The following is a 15,995-nucleotide window of genomic DNA, read 5'->3' on the forward strand; positions in this document are numbered from 1 at the left end:
CATCTTTATGCTGAGGCTCTGAGGTAGGACACTTTTTCTCATAACAGCTGCATTGTGTTTAATGTTGTTGAATGTTAAAAGCGTACCAAATATTTTTAATCCAGTAGCCTCTTTAACTTCATTTTGACCTAGAAGATTCCTGAAATTATACGATATGGTCTGTAATAGACATGAAAATTCAGACATCAGTGTGATTTACACATTACATTAATACATTGCAGCCCATTTAAGGGCCTCATAGGGTAAATACACAAGGTGCTGGGGGAGGGGCAACAGACTTTTTTTGTCCAATTGTTTTATTAATACGCCTATATTTTCCATTTTGAAAAAGTAAGCTTGGCTATCGGGCAAGTAACAACTCCCTGATTCCATTCCCTGATAATCTTTAATTTTCGCCTTGCATGATTAGGGTGAATTTGACCTCTGGGTTGTTTCTTTATTCGCCCCAAGCAGCCACAGACGTTAGCATAAGTTAGCTGAAGCTAGCTAGCAATGTTGTACTTGTGGTCGTTTAGACTCTTGACTGATCTCATAATTCACAAGAAACTTAATTTCTTCCTCCAGCCTCTCTTCTTTTATATCTCGTCCTCCATACGTCTTTTCATGGGACACCTGTTCCTGCTGAATTACAGACACAATAGATGATTTCCAAAAAATAAAATCCTGCAGCGGGCAGACAGTGGTTCATTTGAAGCAGATATACAGTAGCTCGCTAATACTGAATGAATGCTGGATAACGTTACAAGTGAACTTTTCTTCACTTCCCTGGAGTCAACGAGTGGACAGCCTACAGGAACAGCCCCACTCTGCCATTGCAACATGGGGCCCTGTAGCTTGTGTTTGGGACCCTTTCAGTGGCCTACGTGTAATGTACCCATACATACATACATACATACATATATTCATACATGCCAGGCGCCCACAAACATAGTTATATTATTTATTTGTTTCATATTCTGTTTTTGGACACATGAGTAAATCCTCTGTCTCCCTTTTACTAAAAAAAATAGTCTTTTTAAAAAGTTTTTCATGTTGGTCTTATTGATAAACTTGATAAATATTTTCATGCTAACCACCAGAGGGCACTGTCTCTCATTACATATGTCTGTACCATAGACTGCATTTGCCCCCCATTGACCCAATGACCTCTCTGATTCAACACTAACGATAACCAGAAACAGTTAAGATTGTTTAGGTCACACAGGACAGGCTCACCACAAAGTTGTGGTGTGTCTGTAGGGAAATGCAACTGTGCTGGTGAACATCCAGAGAAGGCTTATTTGAAGATATATCTGACATATGTACAATATGTCGGAAGAGATTTGAGCTCACCTCAGCTCACATGGTTATGTATGGAGCAAGATTGCATGAGTGGTGATGTGCAGGAGGAACAAATAAAAGGTTATCAGAGAAATCCAGTCATTGCGTGACAGTTAATTGTCAGTCCTGTTTCGAAGCAGGGGCACTTCTTTTGCCTGCTGATAAGGTTGCGCTTGTGCGGTCTGCTGAGCCGTTGCGTCTGTGCACGAGTTAGATGAGAGAAAAGAGGGACTTTGGTTGCAGCAAAAATCCCTTAGGTGAGAGCTTTCTGGCTGCTTTATCTCAAAATAGGGTAATGAGAAAGTGTACATCATGTACTTTTCCACAGGGGATGTATTTCTGGCTCTACATTACCTACCATAGATAATAAGCATTACTGACAAGCAGCAGCCTCATGCATCATTCAGGTGTGTAAAGGGGAACCAGCAACAACGCAGTTTTAGAATTTCCACATATGAAATTGTTCTATTTAATTGTGTTTATGTTATTCTCATTTTTCAATCAAATGGCACTGATTTGCACTCTTTATGAGCCCACCCAACTTATTTAATACACTTACACACAGGTTGACTCGTACAGTGAGTTTAAAAAAAACTCTGGACATTCATTCAAAATCTCAAAGTTTTCTTCAGATCCTTCAGATGCTGGCATATTGCTGAGGGAATGTATTTCATTCCACATTTGCTTTGAAGCATTACAAATCAATATATTTGTATAAGCATTGGGTCAGAGGACTAATGTAATGTGAGAGAGGTTGCTCGAAGTGACACACTCACAAAGAATTATCGCCCAAGTCTCCAGTGACTCTCATCCCTACAAAGCATTTTTGTGAACATGATTTCGACGTTTGGCCACTTCTAAGTGCAGCTTTTAAGTTCTTGCTCAATTATTTCTTCACTTAAGAATCTTATTCCAGATTCTAAAATGTTAAGATGTCAAGGTCGTCAATTTTTCTCTGAAGTACAATTCATGTAACAAAAGGTATGATTAAAAATAATGCACAAAGGCAAATTATAATTTCACCTCTGGATGTTTGTGCTCCTTCTTTGTAAACTGTGCAATCAGTGAGCAGGGTTGCACCAGGACAATTCGTTAGGTTTTTGGGTGAGGCAGAGTCTTGTCATGAGTACTAGATAAAGACATCCACACACACACACCCACACCCACACTCACACTGCAGAGTGGCACCAGCATAGGGTGGTCCTCAAATGCATTTATTTCTGTCTATGGGGGTGTACGGGGTAACGGGTCATACTCTCATACTATCAGAGACTGATACTGCAGCTCTGAGCAGTGCATACTGATAGACCGCGGCCCAGTGACGGAAGAAGTAATTAAATAATTTACTTAAGTGAAAGTAGTAATACCAAAGTGTAAAAATACTTTACAAGTAAAAGTCCTGCTATCAAAATCTTGTAAAAGTACAAACATATCAGCATTAAAAGCACTGAAAGTACTCAGTATTCACAATGGGTCATTTCAATCATTTTCAAAATAATATATTTTATTATTATTATTATTATTGATGCATTAATATATGTACACTGGTAAAGGTGGAGCTAATTCCAATTACTTTATACTGCTGGGTAGCTTAACCTATAATGATATTACATAATTTTTAGTTGAGTTATATATTTTTATTTATAATGTAAATCTGCAAAGTAAAGTAGTGGTTATAACGTGTTATATATTTGATTTCAAAATGTAGTGGAGGAGAAGAGTAAAGTAGCATAAACTGGAAATACTCAAGTAAAGTACAAATACCTCAAAATGTTACTTAAGTACATACAGTACTCGAGTAAATGTACTTGGTTACATTCAACCACTGCCGAGGCCTCTGTATGAAATATAACTGTATGCTTTACTAAGAATGCCCCTGGCATAATAAGAAGTGTTTTATTTTTGCACCCCAGCTTGGGGTATGGCTGTTCAGTTGGCACATAGCCGCCTGCAGGGGGATGTCAGTTGTGACTTTCCAGTAATAACAAGGGTGTGTTGTTTTCTGTGTGCATATCTCTTGTACGTCTGTGTGTGAGACAGAGACAGAGAGAGAGTTTTATTTCAAACTAAACAGTCAGTCACGAAGAGAAGACAAAGCAAAAGATCCGTGCAGTCGGATCAGTAATGTGAAGCTCATGCTATGCATTGAATGTCTCTGTGTGTGAGCCTACAGGGCGAAAGAGAGAGGACCCTTTTTTCCTCTCTCCTCTATGATTCTGTGCCCACTTATCTAGACTGGATATTGGATGCCCTTTATGCAAGTCATCCAAATATCATTAGGGTTAAACCCACCATGTGGTTTCAGTTCAGAATGTGAGGAACGCATGCACGGCCCGTGGATGTTTCTCTACTCTCAGGCCCTCCATGGGGCAAAATAACATTCTCTGCTCTCACAGTGCTGAATGTGGAGACAGAGAAAAAATACATACATACAGAACATCAATAAACCTGCGTTTTTGAGAGATTCTGAGATGTAGCACTCAAGAGGTATAAGTCACTCCTTCACTGTTAACGGTAGCATTGCATGCAAGGGTTGACTCAGTGCAGGGGCCATAGAGTGAATAAACGTATTCTTTATTATTAAAAAGCTGTGTGATGTATGTAGAAAAGGGGGAACATCTCATTTCAACATTTTTAAAGAAAATAATGTTAATTGAACATAGAAAACAAATGTAGCTTTTTTATCCTCTTTTTGAGCTGGACTGCTCCAAAGAGGATAGAAAAACATCTTGTCTTTTTTTTAATTCTGTTGTTCATGTGCCCTTCTTATTTCCAGGCAAAATGAAGAGGGTTGTGTGTGTGTGTGTGTGTGTGTGTGTGTGTGTGTGTGTGTGTGTGTGTGTGTGTGTGTGTGTGTGTAAGGAACTGTTCTCCTTGGAAAATAATGGCTGCAAAGTTGCATTAACAGCCAAACATTTCCTCAGTGTTTTCCCGTGCCTAGTTATACTCTCAGTGCAACACACACACACACACACACACACACACACACACACAGAGAGAGAGACACACAGCATGCCACTGTGTTTATTCACTTTCTAACCATTTCAGTCATGTGGTTTCTATAACAGCCCTGATTTCATTATACATGGAGTTTAGGTGGAAAGTAGAAAAAAGTGCCGATTTATTTCTACGGGGTGCTCAGTAAGGACAGATTCAACTTATGTTGCAATTTTCGTTCATTGAGATATTTATTAGGTAACTATATATATGAGCAAATATATATATATATATATATATATATATATAAATATATGCATAATATTTATATATATATATTGTAAATCAGAAAACAAATCAAAACTTGAGTTTAATCTGTGATCTATCTTAACTCTGGTATGAAACTTCAGTAATGTTGAGAACAACCAGATCAGTCTGATCAACTGCAGCGCCCAATCAAATAACTGATAAACAAGGAGGTAGCGCTTAAAAGACTTCCTGGAATTCTACTCTTGTGCATCCTCGCTCATGGCTCCTCGGAGATCTGTCCTTGAGCCACGATCCTCACTCCTCAGAACAGAAATAAGAGCTTTGAGACGGCTGTCAAGATGGCGGAGCAGAATAACTTCCTGAACCCTTAGGGACTTACTGACGTCATCTGGTAAATGGTTCAGTGTGAGAGATTGTAAGGGTTTGAAATGATTTAAATACAAATGGGAGAGCACTTTGCTGCAACATATCACGCTTGAAATATAAGCGTGATTATGTTATTTTTTTAGTCTGCATGCTTACACTGGTAACCCTGTGTTTAACGTCACATTGCTATGAATTGTGGGTAATTCCCTTGGGCAAAGTTTCCGGAAATGCGGACTTATGGAAAGGGTTCATAAAGGACTCAAAATGTCTGCGAGAGAGCCCTCAAAGACTCGAAGATTTGACAGTGGGACAGCACTAAACCCTCACAGACTTTGTGGGAGCTCGCCTCAAAGTCCGTGAGTTTGTGAGTGTGGGGATTGGGCCTAAGAGACTTGGGATGTGCCCCTGGTAGGCGATCAATAATCAAGGTTGTTGTTGTTTGTTTTTTTCCGGCGGCGTGATGAATCTGAGGAAAGACACGTCATGACTGCTAAGACTCAATCAAGTAGCGTACTTCACTGTGGAGTACTACATCGTCTACATCATCATTTTCAAAGGTCTCCGGATCAGCGCCTGTCCACACTACAAGGTAACCCCGGAGTTTTCAAACTTACGCAGCGTCGGTAGCTTTTTCAAACTCCTTCGTTTTAGGTGCTCTAAAAGTAGAGTAGTGTGGACGCTAGGCCTAAACGTAGCAAAAGATAGCGTTTTCAAAACGGAAGCGTATAGTGTGGGTACAGCCTTTGTCTGAAAACAAGAGGAAGTCTCGCATCTATTTGATGTTTATAAAAGAAGTGAAAGTTTTTAATGCAGAATTATGAAACTGAAAACAGGAGTTGCATCAATCGCAGCAAAGTTCACCAGCATAATGATTCACACGGTTTCCACTGCTGACCTATGATATGTTACAAAGATCTCACAATACAGTAAGTGTATAAAGCTGGTCAGTGGTATTACAATAATCCTGTACAGACTTCATTCTAAATGTACAGCAATAATGAATCACTCAGTTTTATGCCTTCTATTGCATTGTAGGTGACTTTTTAGTTATTTGAACCACGAGTATAAGGATAGATGGTGTTATTTGTTGTAAATATTTTGTAATATATATAAATATATAAATAAAATGCACTGGTCCTTACATGAATACTGTTTACATTGATTGTATATTGTGCACATGTTTAGCTGCAAAGTGGCATGGCTCAAGGGATGGCACTGGCAGTCAGTCTACCACTTTGGTCCAGACCGATATATCATTATTAGATAGACTGCCATGGAACTTTGCACAGACATTCATGGTCCCCTGAGGATGAATGCTACTGACTTTGGTGAACCTGTAACTTCACCACAGCAGATCAAATATGTTACCATCTAGTCAATGGATTGACACAAAATTTTGTACAGATATTTATTTCCCCTTTTGATTGAATTGAATCTCCTGACCAATCATCCAGCACCATCATCAGGTTAAAAAGTTTGTCCATTGCCTTGGTTTAAAATATCGTTAAAACTAATAGCGTTCCCATTAGCCGCACTTGTACTTTGTGTTTCGTGCTAATTAGCTAATGTTAGCTTGCTAACAGGCTAAACTAAGATGGTGAACATGGTCATTATGATACCTGCTAAACATCCGCATGTTAGCATTGTCATTTTGAGCATGTTCTTATGTAGAAAGGTAGCCACCTAGTATGTGCTCATTATTGTGTGTGTGTGTGTGTGTGTGTGTGTGTGTGTGTGTGTGTGTGTGTCAATATGAATTTAAATGTCATTGTGTAGTGCTCGAGTCGAGTGTCTTTGTGGTTTCCTGAACATTTAACAACTCAGGCTTGACTGAGACACACAGATGTGAACAGCACAGAAAATGTTTTAACCTGATGAGCCACATGTCAAAGAACAAGTTTTGTATTAAAGTGTGGTACTAGGTGTGTCTGTCTGTTATCTGGTTTTCTGCAGTGGGATCATGGCCGTGCAAACCAGGTCACTTCCAAAGTTGTTTCATGATGGTTATGTATCTGTGGGATGGAGGTGTATCATGTTTGTATTATGTGATGTTGATGAATGTATACCACTTCATTACATTGTGTAATATGTGGTTTCTCAGTGACGGGCTATACATATATATTGTATTCACACAGTTTGAACTTCTTTGTATGTAAAGTGAACATCTCTTGAAGCTGTGTGTTCACGCCTCTGCAGCGAGGCATTTTCTCAGTAAAAACCACAGACAGTGTTTCTGATCACAGCTGGAGGCAGGGGGACACCTGTCGACCTCTTCATCAGCCCTGTGGTCACCCTGGCCTACATACAGCACAACAGAGAGGCAGACAGAAAACAGAGGATGTCAACGGAGGGGGGAAGAAAGCATTGGCTATAAAAATTCAGTATTATATACCAAATCTGACTGGATCATTTTTATATACAGTATATATATATATATATATATATATATATATATTCAAAAAATCTATTCAGGGGAGGGGAGCTGTAAGTTCAAGCAAAATGTTGAGAATTTGACAAAATATGTCTTCAGACTTTTGTAACGAAAGCTGCGGTTGCACAAAAACACAACGCACAAACTACTTCACGCTCTTATTCTCTCATGTGTTTTCATCCTATCTAGATCTTCCCTTCACTGTCTTCTAAAGTTTCTAATTTCACACACGCAAGATGAAGGGTTCATTTCAGTTTTCTTAATTTATAACAAAAAGTAAGAGAAGAAAATTAATCTACTGTTCCACTGCTGTCCTGCAAAGATGTCTCATTTAAAGTGAGTTCAAAACACTGACTTCAAAAAGTCTTGCGTGTCTGCTTGAGTCTTCTAATGTCTGTGAGTTTGTGTCTATTCAGATGAACAATGAATCTGCACATTTCTAAACCTGTAGTAAATTTTAAATGAATAAATACTACATTTTTTGGCCATCTGCAGGTAACGTAAACAAGTCATCAACACAGCATCGTGTTGATTAGGTGAACTTGTTAGCAACCAGCTGCTACGTTGCACATTCAACAAGGACAGAGTAACATGAGCATTCACTTGAAGAACCAAATGAATATAAGTCCAATAGTCACTCTCCTTTCAGCACCGTTTCAGTCTCTACTAACTCCTGAGGGAAATATCTGTCCCGTAAGCTGCTAAATGCTCTCCCATATTGACCAGCTAGAGGCTAGCCAGTCTGTTGTTTGACGCTTGAATGGTAGGCTAGTGTACAGTGAGTTTTTTTTTTTTTTTTTTCTGTAAAAACAGCTGTCTGCTGGGGTGAAAAACTACGTGGATGAGAACGGTGATAGTGAACCAAAACAGTAAAGGTGCACCCCAGAAAATCTAAATAATTTATTAAAAAACGGCAAAATTGCTCAGTAGACCTGAAGAGAACTGTAGACTAAGGTAATAATTGTCATCATTATAAGTGATACCTTTCACATGCATAGTCCTTTGATCCGTTGTTAATTGAAACATATATTGATTATAGCAGCTTTGACATTTTTTTTATTTTTCTTTCATTTTGCACAAACTGAACAGAGTTGTAAACTACACTCCTACTTACATACTCTCAGAAGTATCCTGTTATACTTCAAATCAATTATGTAACAACATTACAGTATATATTGTTATATAACTTATGTTAATAATATTAGATTATGTATCATGTATATCTGAACTTCAAACTTCAAATATCTGTTGTGATGTTTTTTCTCTACACCGGTTTCACAAAGACTAACAACTCAAGTGTTAAGGTTACAAGACAGACAAGAGAGAGTACAGGTGGCTAATCTGTGTGTGTGTGTGTGTGTGTGTGTGTGTGTGTGTGTGTGTGTGTGTGTGTGTGTGTGTGTGTGTGTGTGTGTGTGTGTGTGTGTGTGTGTGTGTGTGTGCGTGCGTGCGTGCGTGCGCGCGTGCGTGCGTGCGCGTATTGTGGTGGTGGTGGTGGTGGGGGGTTGCATATCCGCCAGCACACAGGTGCATCGTGTAATATAGCCCCTGCACTACTTGATACACACACACACACACACACACACACACACACACACACACACACACCAACAAACGTGATACGTGAGATACGAGGAGGAGGGGATTTCACAAGAAGTGAAGAACCCTCTGAACAAAGTGTGTAAGTGTGATCCAGGTATGTTGTTGGCATATATCAAACCTTTCTGGAGCAACACAAAGAGAGAAAATAAAAACTTTGCTTAATCTGAGCAAAGTACTCGTGACACATCTGTGTTGTGCGTTTGCATGTGTCTCGGTGTGCATTGATGATTGTGCATGTGTGTATTTACATTACATGTGTGGCACTGCGGCCTTCTGGCTGTATCTCATGATTGTTTGTGGTTTTGCAGTGCTGTTTTTTTTTAATGCTATTTTTTCTCCCCTCGCTGTGCATACACTGAACAAAAATGTAGCTTGTCTTCTGAAGGATGGGAGTGGCACAATAAACCACATGCAGATGCTTTCTAGCATAAAAATACAGAGAGTAAAAAAGACACAGAAACATAACTATACAGATGTGCATCTTCGCCAGGTCTCCCTTCAAATAGGTGGTTAACAGCTCATAAAAGTGTAGAGGTGTAAATTAATGTGGATAAGAATGTAGCAAATAAACACACTAACATCAAGTCATATTTCCACCCTCCAGCTTTAACATATGAAGATATAGCACAGAGCCAAAACCGCATGGCCGGTACCCTCTTTGCCAGGGTGACTTCATGTTATTTCCACTACCTCCCACTCACACACACACACACACACACACACACACACACACACACACACACACACATAAGGGATCTGCAGTTTGTCCTCCTTTGCATTGGTCTTGTTCATTCTGCATCAAGTTCCCAAGGCCGTTTCATTATAGAGAGCCCACTTAATCTGAGGCACATCCACCCACTAGCGGAGTGTTTCTGCAACAGCTGAGCAAAACATCTGCTGGGCCCTCTGTCCCAGCCAGGAAGTTCTGGGGTTGATTTAGACCAACGTTTGACATAAACCGATAAATTTGTTGATTCCACTTCCAGAAACGTCCACCCTCTCCACATACTGTAACTTGCAACTTATTTTCCCCCCTTTTTTCATCATCTCTTCTGCGGCTGTACCTCGCCCCTCTTCTGTGAATCAACTGCCCCCCCCCCGCCCTCATGTTTCCCCCCTCTGTACAGCTGTTCCCTTGCCTCATGTTGCACATTCTTTCATTCTTTAGGGCTCTGGCTGTCAGGGACCCATTACTCTCCTTCCTGCTGTGTGCGTGTGTGTGTGTGTGTGAGAGAGAGAAAGAGGCAATGTAACAATATGAGAGAGATCTAGAGCCTGAAAGACAGACTACAGCTGCATAAAGTAGACCCCCACACACACTCTCACACACAGACACACACACACTCCCCCAGCTGTTTGCCTCTCGCCAATTACTGCGGGCCCTACTCGTCCTGTCCCCTCCATTCCTCCCCTTGGTCCCATAAGCACCTTCCTACTCCTGCTATTTTTAGCTTGAGAGATGGGGGGCTCCTTCACAGCCTAATCACGGCATCCACCGTGCAACCGCTGCCTCCATATTTTCAGCGCTCAACCTCCCCCTTCTTTGTCTCCCACTCTTCAAACTTCCCTCTCCATCCTCCACATCTTTTGGCCACAGGCTCAGGTAATATACTTGGGAATGCTAAACAAAGGCAAAGTGCAACACAAAAACAGGCACAGACCCGACAAACAACAAAGCAATTAGCCAGTGTTTGGTCTGCTGGAACAACCGTGACCTTTCAGGAAACCCCCCCTTCCTGTGGGAGACGGGTCGGCTTGCCACTCAGGCAATCAGCACGACAAACAGCCAGCATTCTTGGATGTGTGTGAGCGCAATTGACACAGTTTGTGTATTTCTCTTAGAAGTCATCACAACCTAGATATTAGTTTTTAACCTTTGTGGTCTAGACAGCAAAAGTAGTAATTATTGTTAGTAAAGTTTGTTGTTTTCGTATTGAACCTATCTGTATCAAAAAGCGGAAAAAGCTCATGTCTTGCCAGTAATTTGTAATCTTGTTTATTTAAAAGAAAAGTCTGTTTTTATCCCAATTTTTTTCATTGTCAACAATTCCCATGAACTAAATACTAACAAGTACTTTTTTAAGCCAAGTCCTGATATAACATCCTTTTAGCTACAGACCTCCATTGATTCCTTGAAAAACACCGGGTAACTCTTCCTTTATTACAATGAACAGGCACTGAAGATTATAATTTTGAGTAAATCCCACATACACTGTCCTGCCGTTATAAATACTCACAAGACCACCAAATGTGTATTAATCTGCAGCTGAAAATAGTCAATACATAAATTAACTCCTACTTGAGATCATTTTTTATGTAACGTTCTTGCTCATTTGAACTTGATTAGACAACATTTAAGAACTAGAAAAGCATGTTTATGTTTAGTAAAGTTCAGGTTCAGTTGGTTCCTGAAACTCTGGAAATGCATCTGCACAATTATCAAAACTCTTAATACTTCAAATGATGCCCAGTACTAAAGCAAACATGAGGGAAATAATTTTTGGTGGCAACTCTGATGCTGAAGCAACAAAAAAGAGTTTTGAAACACTGTTCAAATAGCAGAACATTTTCTTGCAAATGCCATGAGGGGCATTCAAAAAGTAGGTAAGTTTAAACGCATAATGGGAAAAAAGATGGTCATTCTCATGCTGATAAGACGTTTCCAGTTTTTTCCACTTCTTGTGATCTGTCTCGACTGGTCTGGCAGATAAAGACGCCCCCCTTTCCTACTGCTCCTCCTCACGCTAATCTTTCGGAACTTTAAACGGCCTGCGTGCACCTCGTGTTTCCAGATGATGCAAATCCCATTGTATTCCTCAAGGACTCCTAACCTGCTTCTTATCAGCTTTGACGTATATTTTTTGGTCTCCTTTTCCTCTCTGTGCTCCAAAAGGAACAGGTTAGCTATTTGTATCAAGAGTGAGTGCCCAACTCAAAATTGATTACACCAGATTGTAAAGAATTTGTGTCCACAGGGCTCAAAAAGTGGGTTCATCTAATGCAGGTTGTTTCTTTTATGCATATTAAAACCGTCACATGTTGGCTAAGTGGAAATACTGAGAAGTTCGATATCTGGAAAGTTTATTGAAAATGTTGAAACACAGACAATAGCATTTCTTTAAATCACGAGATACTTTGTTATTGTTCTAGTAAGGCAGGGCGTGCATCCAACTGCAGCCATCAATTTGTTGCTTTTAAGCTTTTGTTTGTAGATATGAAATTTGCACATCAGAGTCCTTCACTTTTAAGAATGTTTGTTTGAGGTGAAACTGAGCCCATGGCACGCTAACCTCAGAATCCCTCTCACTTGCCATGAGGACAAAGGTTCACAACCCCCAAACATGAGTTTCCTTTGGTCAGTATGTTTTCCCAAAGGATGAAGTTACATTTGAACCAGAAAGCTAATCCATAGCTGCTAGCACAGTAGTGGAGAGAGCCAGACCACACAGCAGTTGAGGTCAGAATGGCTGTCGACCTTTTTAGCTGCATTTCATCAACAGACAGAGAATAACATGGAGCGTGTACTCCCTAAAGTCAACAAGGATAATTCAACTTAACAGGACAAATGTGTGTTGTGTTGGCTGCAGTTTGCTGCCTACTATTGACTTGTTGTGTGTCTGTCTGTGGCATTGTTATGTCTGCTGAAAGGTTTGTGACAGGTCAGATAAAAGATGTGTAGGAACTTTTAGGATAGACGTTTATCTCACAAGTACAGGAAAGAAGATGAGTAACTTGTGGTCAGGATCCCTTAGCGTCACTTTCTAATGCTCTACGGTTGCAGTAAACACGTGGTTAACATTGTTAATTCAAACAAAAAAGACTTAGTTATGTTGAAGCAAAAAAATGAAATGTCTTGGTTAAGGAAAAGATCAACATAACTTAAATTACTCTACGTCAAGTTTTGGTTTCACATGGGACACATGTACAGCGGTCTCCTGGGTGAAAGTTCTGAGTTTGTTTGAGTCATCCATCCATCCTCCACTCCCGGGCAGCCCTGAGCGGACTTTGTCACCAGATATACTAATTCACCAGACTTCCAAAACACTACTATTGCAGCAGCGCAGATGGGTTTACATTGGAGTCACGTGAAAGTCTGGTGCGTCTCAAGCCTCGGTTATACTTTATGGTGACAAGGAAAGGTTTTGATCTACTGTAATCTGTGCAACTTTCTCGCCGCAGCAACCACCAATCTTAAAGTTCCATAGTTAGATAACGTTGGATGTGCACGAAAGGGGAAAACCTGCCACACAGAAGCCCCGCAAAGGGCAGTGTCTGATGGTATGACGTGACTTTGACTGTGCAAGCCTGTGTGTGTCAAGCATAAATCACACTTAATACAGACACTAAGGGGTGTCTTGTGCGTTGGTCAGACACAGACGGCTGTGACAAGTCATCATTTTATTGACGCCCTGGGAATGAGATGACAGTGAGACACACCAACATCATACTTGCTTGTAATATTTTTGTTTACAGTATTAATGGACTGCATGTAGTGTAAAACTACAGTAATAGGCTATGTCTTTTTAACACTTGCAAAGCTCAACCTATTTCTGTCCTGCGCACTTTGTCCATCCTAAAGCTACACTTCCTGCTATTGTCTGTCAGAAGAGCGACTGCACAATCTGTCTCTCTCTCTCTTTCTCTTTCTTTCCAAAGCACACACAAACACACAGCCCCTCTCCCCCTCCCTCCATCCCTGGAGCTTCTGGTGCAGGGGCAGCACTGACAAAAAGTTTCAGGGGGCTGATAGGGCAGAGCAACTGTGTCTTCTCTGAAAGAGAGAATTTGTGGCGAGTGATTAAGAGAGAGAGAGAGAGAGAGAGAGAGAGAAAGAGAGAGAGAGAGAGAGGGCGAGCGAGAGAGAGAGAGAGAGAGAGAGAGAACTCACATGAGAGGAAGTGCAAGACACAGCCAAGTCAGAGGGTTGTGTCAAGCAGTTGACTGTGACTCCCTCTGTCAGTGCACAGCCGGGCTCCAGCGCTGCAGCACCACTCCCCTGTCAAGGCAGGATCTATCTTCTCCCCGAGACTCCAAGCCTGTCTGACCGCTGCCTCTGTGATTGACTGGACTGCTGTGGGAGCACGGAAGGACCTCTCACTGGATGTCAGCATCCAAAACCGGTAGGTGATGTTTACATTTACACATCATATATTTATCAGTGAAAGATTGTAACAGCTGTTTCCTTAAATGACTGTATATCACTAGGAAAGTATGGCAATCGTTTACGTTTTATACTCTATAGAGGGGATTTTAGCTGGCAGTTTTGCTGAAATGAAAGATTATTTTTGTTGCTTTGGTTCATCCTCATTGTTACTACCGGCAGATGGTCAAGTTTGGTTGGCTTCAGCTGTGAGAAGCTTGGGTTTGTTCTGGATTCAGTGGAGCGGCTACCCTTTGATATCACTGCATACGCTTCAAAATCACATAGACATAAAACATGTGCAAGAAAAACATAAGAAACAGCAAAAAAATAACAAATAACTGTACCGCGTTTTTTGGTTTTATTTGTTTGGTTTTGGAAGTGTCCTTTCTCGGTACGGGAAAGGGGAGAAAATTGGAAACAGACCCACCCACCCTGGAGAGGTAGTCTGTCCAGGAAAAGTATTAAAGTGCAAAGAATGAAGGAGACACACAACAGCAATGCTGAAAGGAGAAAAGCACAGAAAGATGTAAATGAGAGTGAGGATTTGTTCAGAAGATGTTTGGTGAACACAGTGAGAGAGTTAATTACATTGCTGTCACAACACCGACTGTCCTCCGCACTGGATAACTGTACTTTCAAGCAAGGATAGCAAAAATTTAAAAAAATGTTGACATGACTTGAGTTGTGTTGCTTGTGCATGCATACATTTTTTGCCCAAGGACACATCTTTTTATAGAAATCAATTAAAGTGATTAGAAAGTAAGTAAAAAGTTAGTAGAGTCCGCTGTAGCCGGTTTAGTTTTTCACCCGATCCTTCCTTGTTTTTGTGCACTGTACATAAATCTTGCTGCATAAGATGAAATGCTTGCCTCAGCCTTTCTCGCCCAAAACACTAAACTTTTGCTCTATTTTTACTCTCCCGTGCTGCTTCATTTTTAGAGGCTTGTCTACGTGGTTTGTTGAGCAATAAATCAGACTGTAAGTCCTCCATGTTCTCTCTGAAAATAATGGGGTTATAATGATGACATTCATGGTTTATTTGGCCTTGTCCCTGCTGCGAAGAACACAAATTACTATTTTAGGGAGTTTAATACTGATAAAACCTAAGAGCTTAAGGAATCCAGACTCACCATGGACAGATTCCACCCTGTCCAAACTTATGACAGGTATATGCTTTTTTTTAAATTAATTCTAGGAATTCTACTTTTAAGCACGATCCCTCAGCTGTATCTCAGATTATGTGATAATCCAATTAATACTTTCAATATTTCTCAGAATCCACTGCCAAAATGAGTGAAATTAGTCTCACTTAAAATTTGAAAAATGCTCTGTTGAACTAAATCCTTTAAAATGAGATTATCAGCAAAGAGCACCTTGTGCCATATTGTATAGTTTAGGGATCAAACTGAAATGATTTGTCCATTAGTCGATTAGTTGATTGACAGAAAATGAAGGGATTAGAATGAATGACAATTCATATATTCTAATGCATTTTTATGCAAGAATGCAACTATTTCTATGCAAATATATACTGGTTTCTACTTCTTAAATGTCCTCTGTGATTTGGAGCTTTGAAATTTTGATCAATTGATAAGACAAAACAAGACACTTAAAGACCATCTTAGGGACTTGTAGGAACTTGTGATGGATATTTTATACTCTTTGCTAATCAGGAAGATAAACATTGAAAACTGAAGCCATACTTCATTTTATCAGGGTACAACAAAGTAATCAGTCTTAGCAGCCAAACTGTATAAATAACTCAAAGAACTTGATGGTCTACATTTCTGTCATTTTGATAAATCATGAAACTCTGCGTTTGTTTGGTTTGTAAAGGTCGAGGGGCAGCAGGTTAAGATGCCACAGTCAGCTGGAAGTGGCCCTCAGGGACCAACCTCTCCCTCTAAACTGTCTAAATCAAGCCGA

General features: G+C 40.2%; 1 protein-coding gene across 4 annotated transcripts in view; it reads left to right on the plus strand.

The window, feature by feature from the left end:
* The first annotated feature begins 13,786 nt into the window (after nt 1-13,786).
* Nucleotides 13,787-15,995, plus strand: part of LOC137879495 (histone deacetylase 7-like) — a 44,583-nt gene continuing 42,374 nt past the window's right edge. For all 4 annotated transcript variants that reach the window (XM_068720251.1, XM_068720250.1, XM_068720248.1 and 1 more), the window contains exon 1: nt 13,787-14,046. In XM_068720251.1, coding sequence (XP_068576352.1) covers nt 14,028-14,046 — 19 coding nt within the window. In that variant the 5' untranslated portion in view covers nt 13,787-14,027. The remainder of the gene's footprint in view (nt 14,047-15,995) is intronic.

The sequence above is a fragment of the Cebidichthys violaceus genome, unplaced genomic scaffold (assembly GCF_023349555.1).
Source record: "Cebidichthys violaceus isolate CVI_PGR_0920_01 unplaced genomic scaffold, fCebVio1.0.p SCAF_25, whole genome shotgun sequence".
In the NCBI taxonomy this organism is placed as follows: domain Eukaryota; kingdom Metazoa; phylum Chordata; class Actinopteri; order Perciformes; family Stichaeidae; genus Cebidichthys; species Cebidichthys violaceus.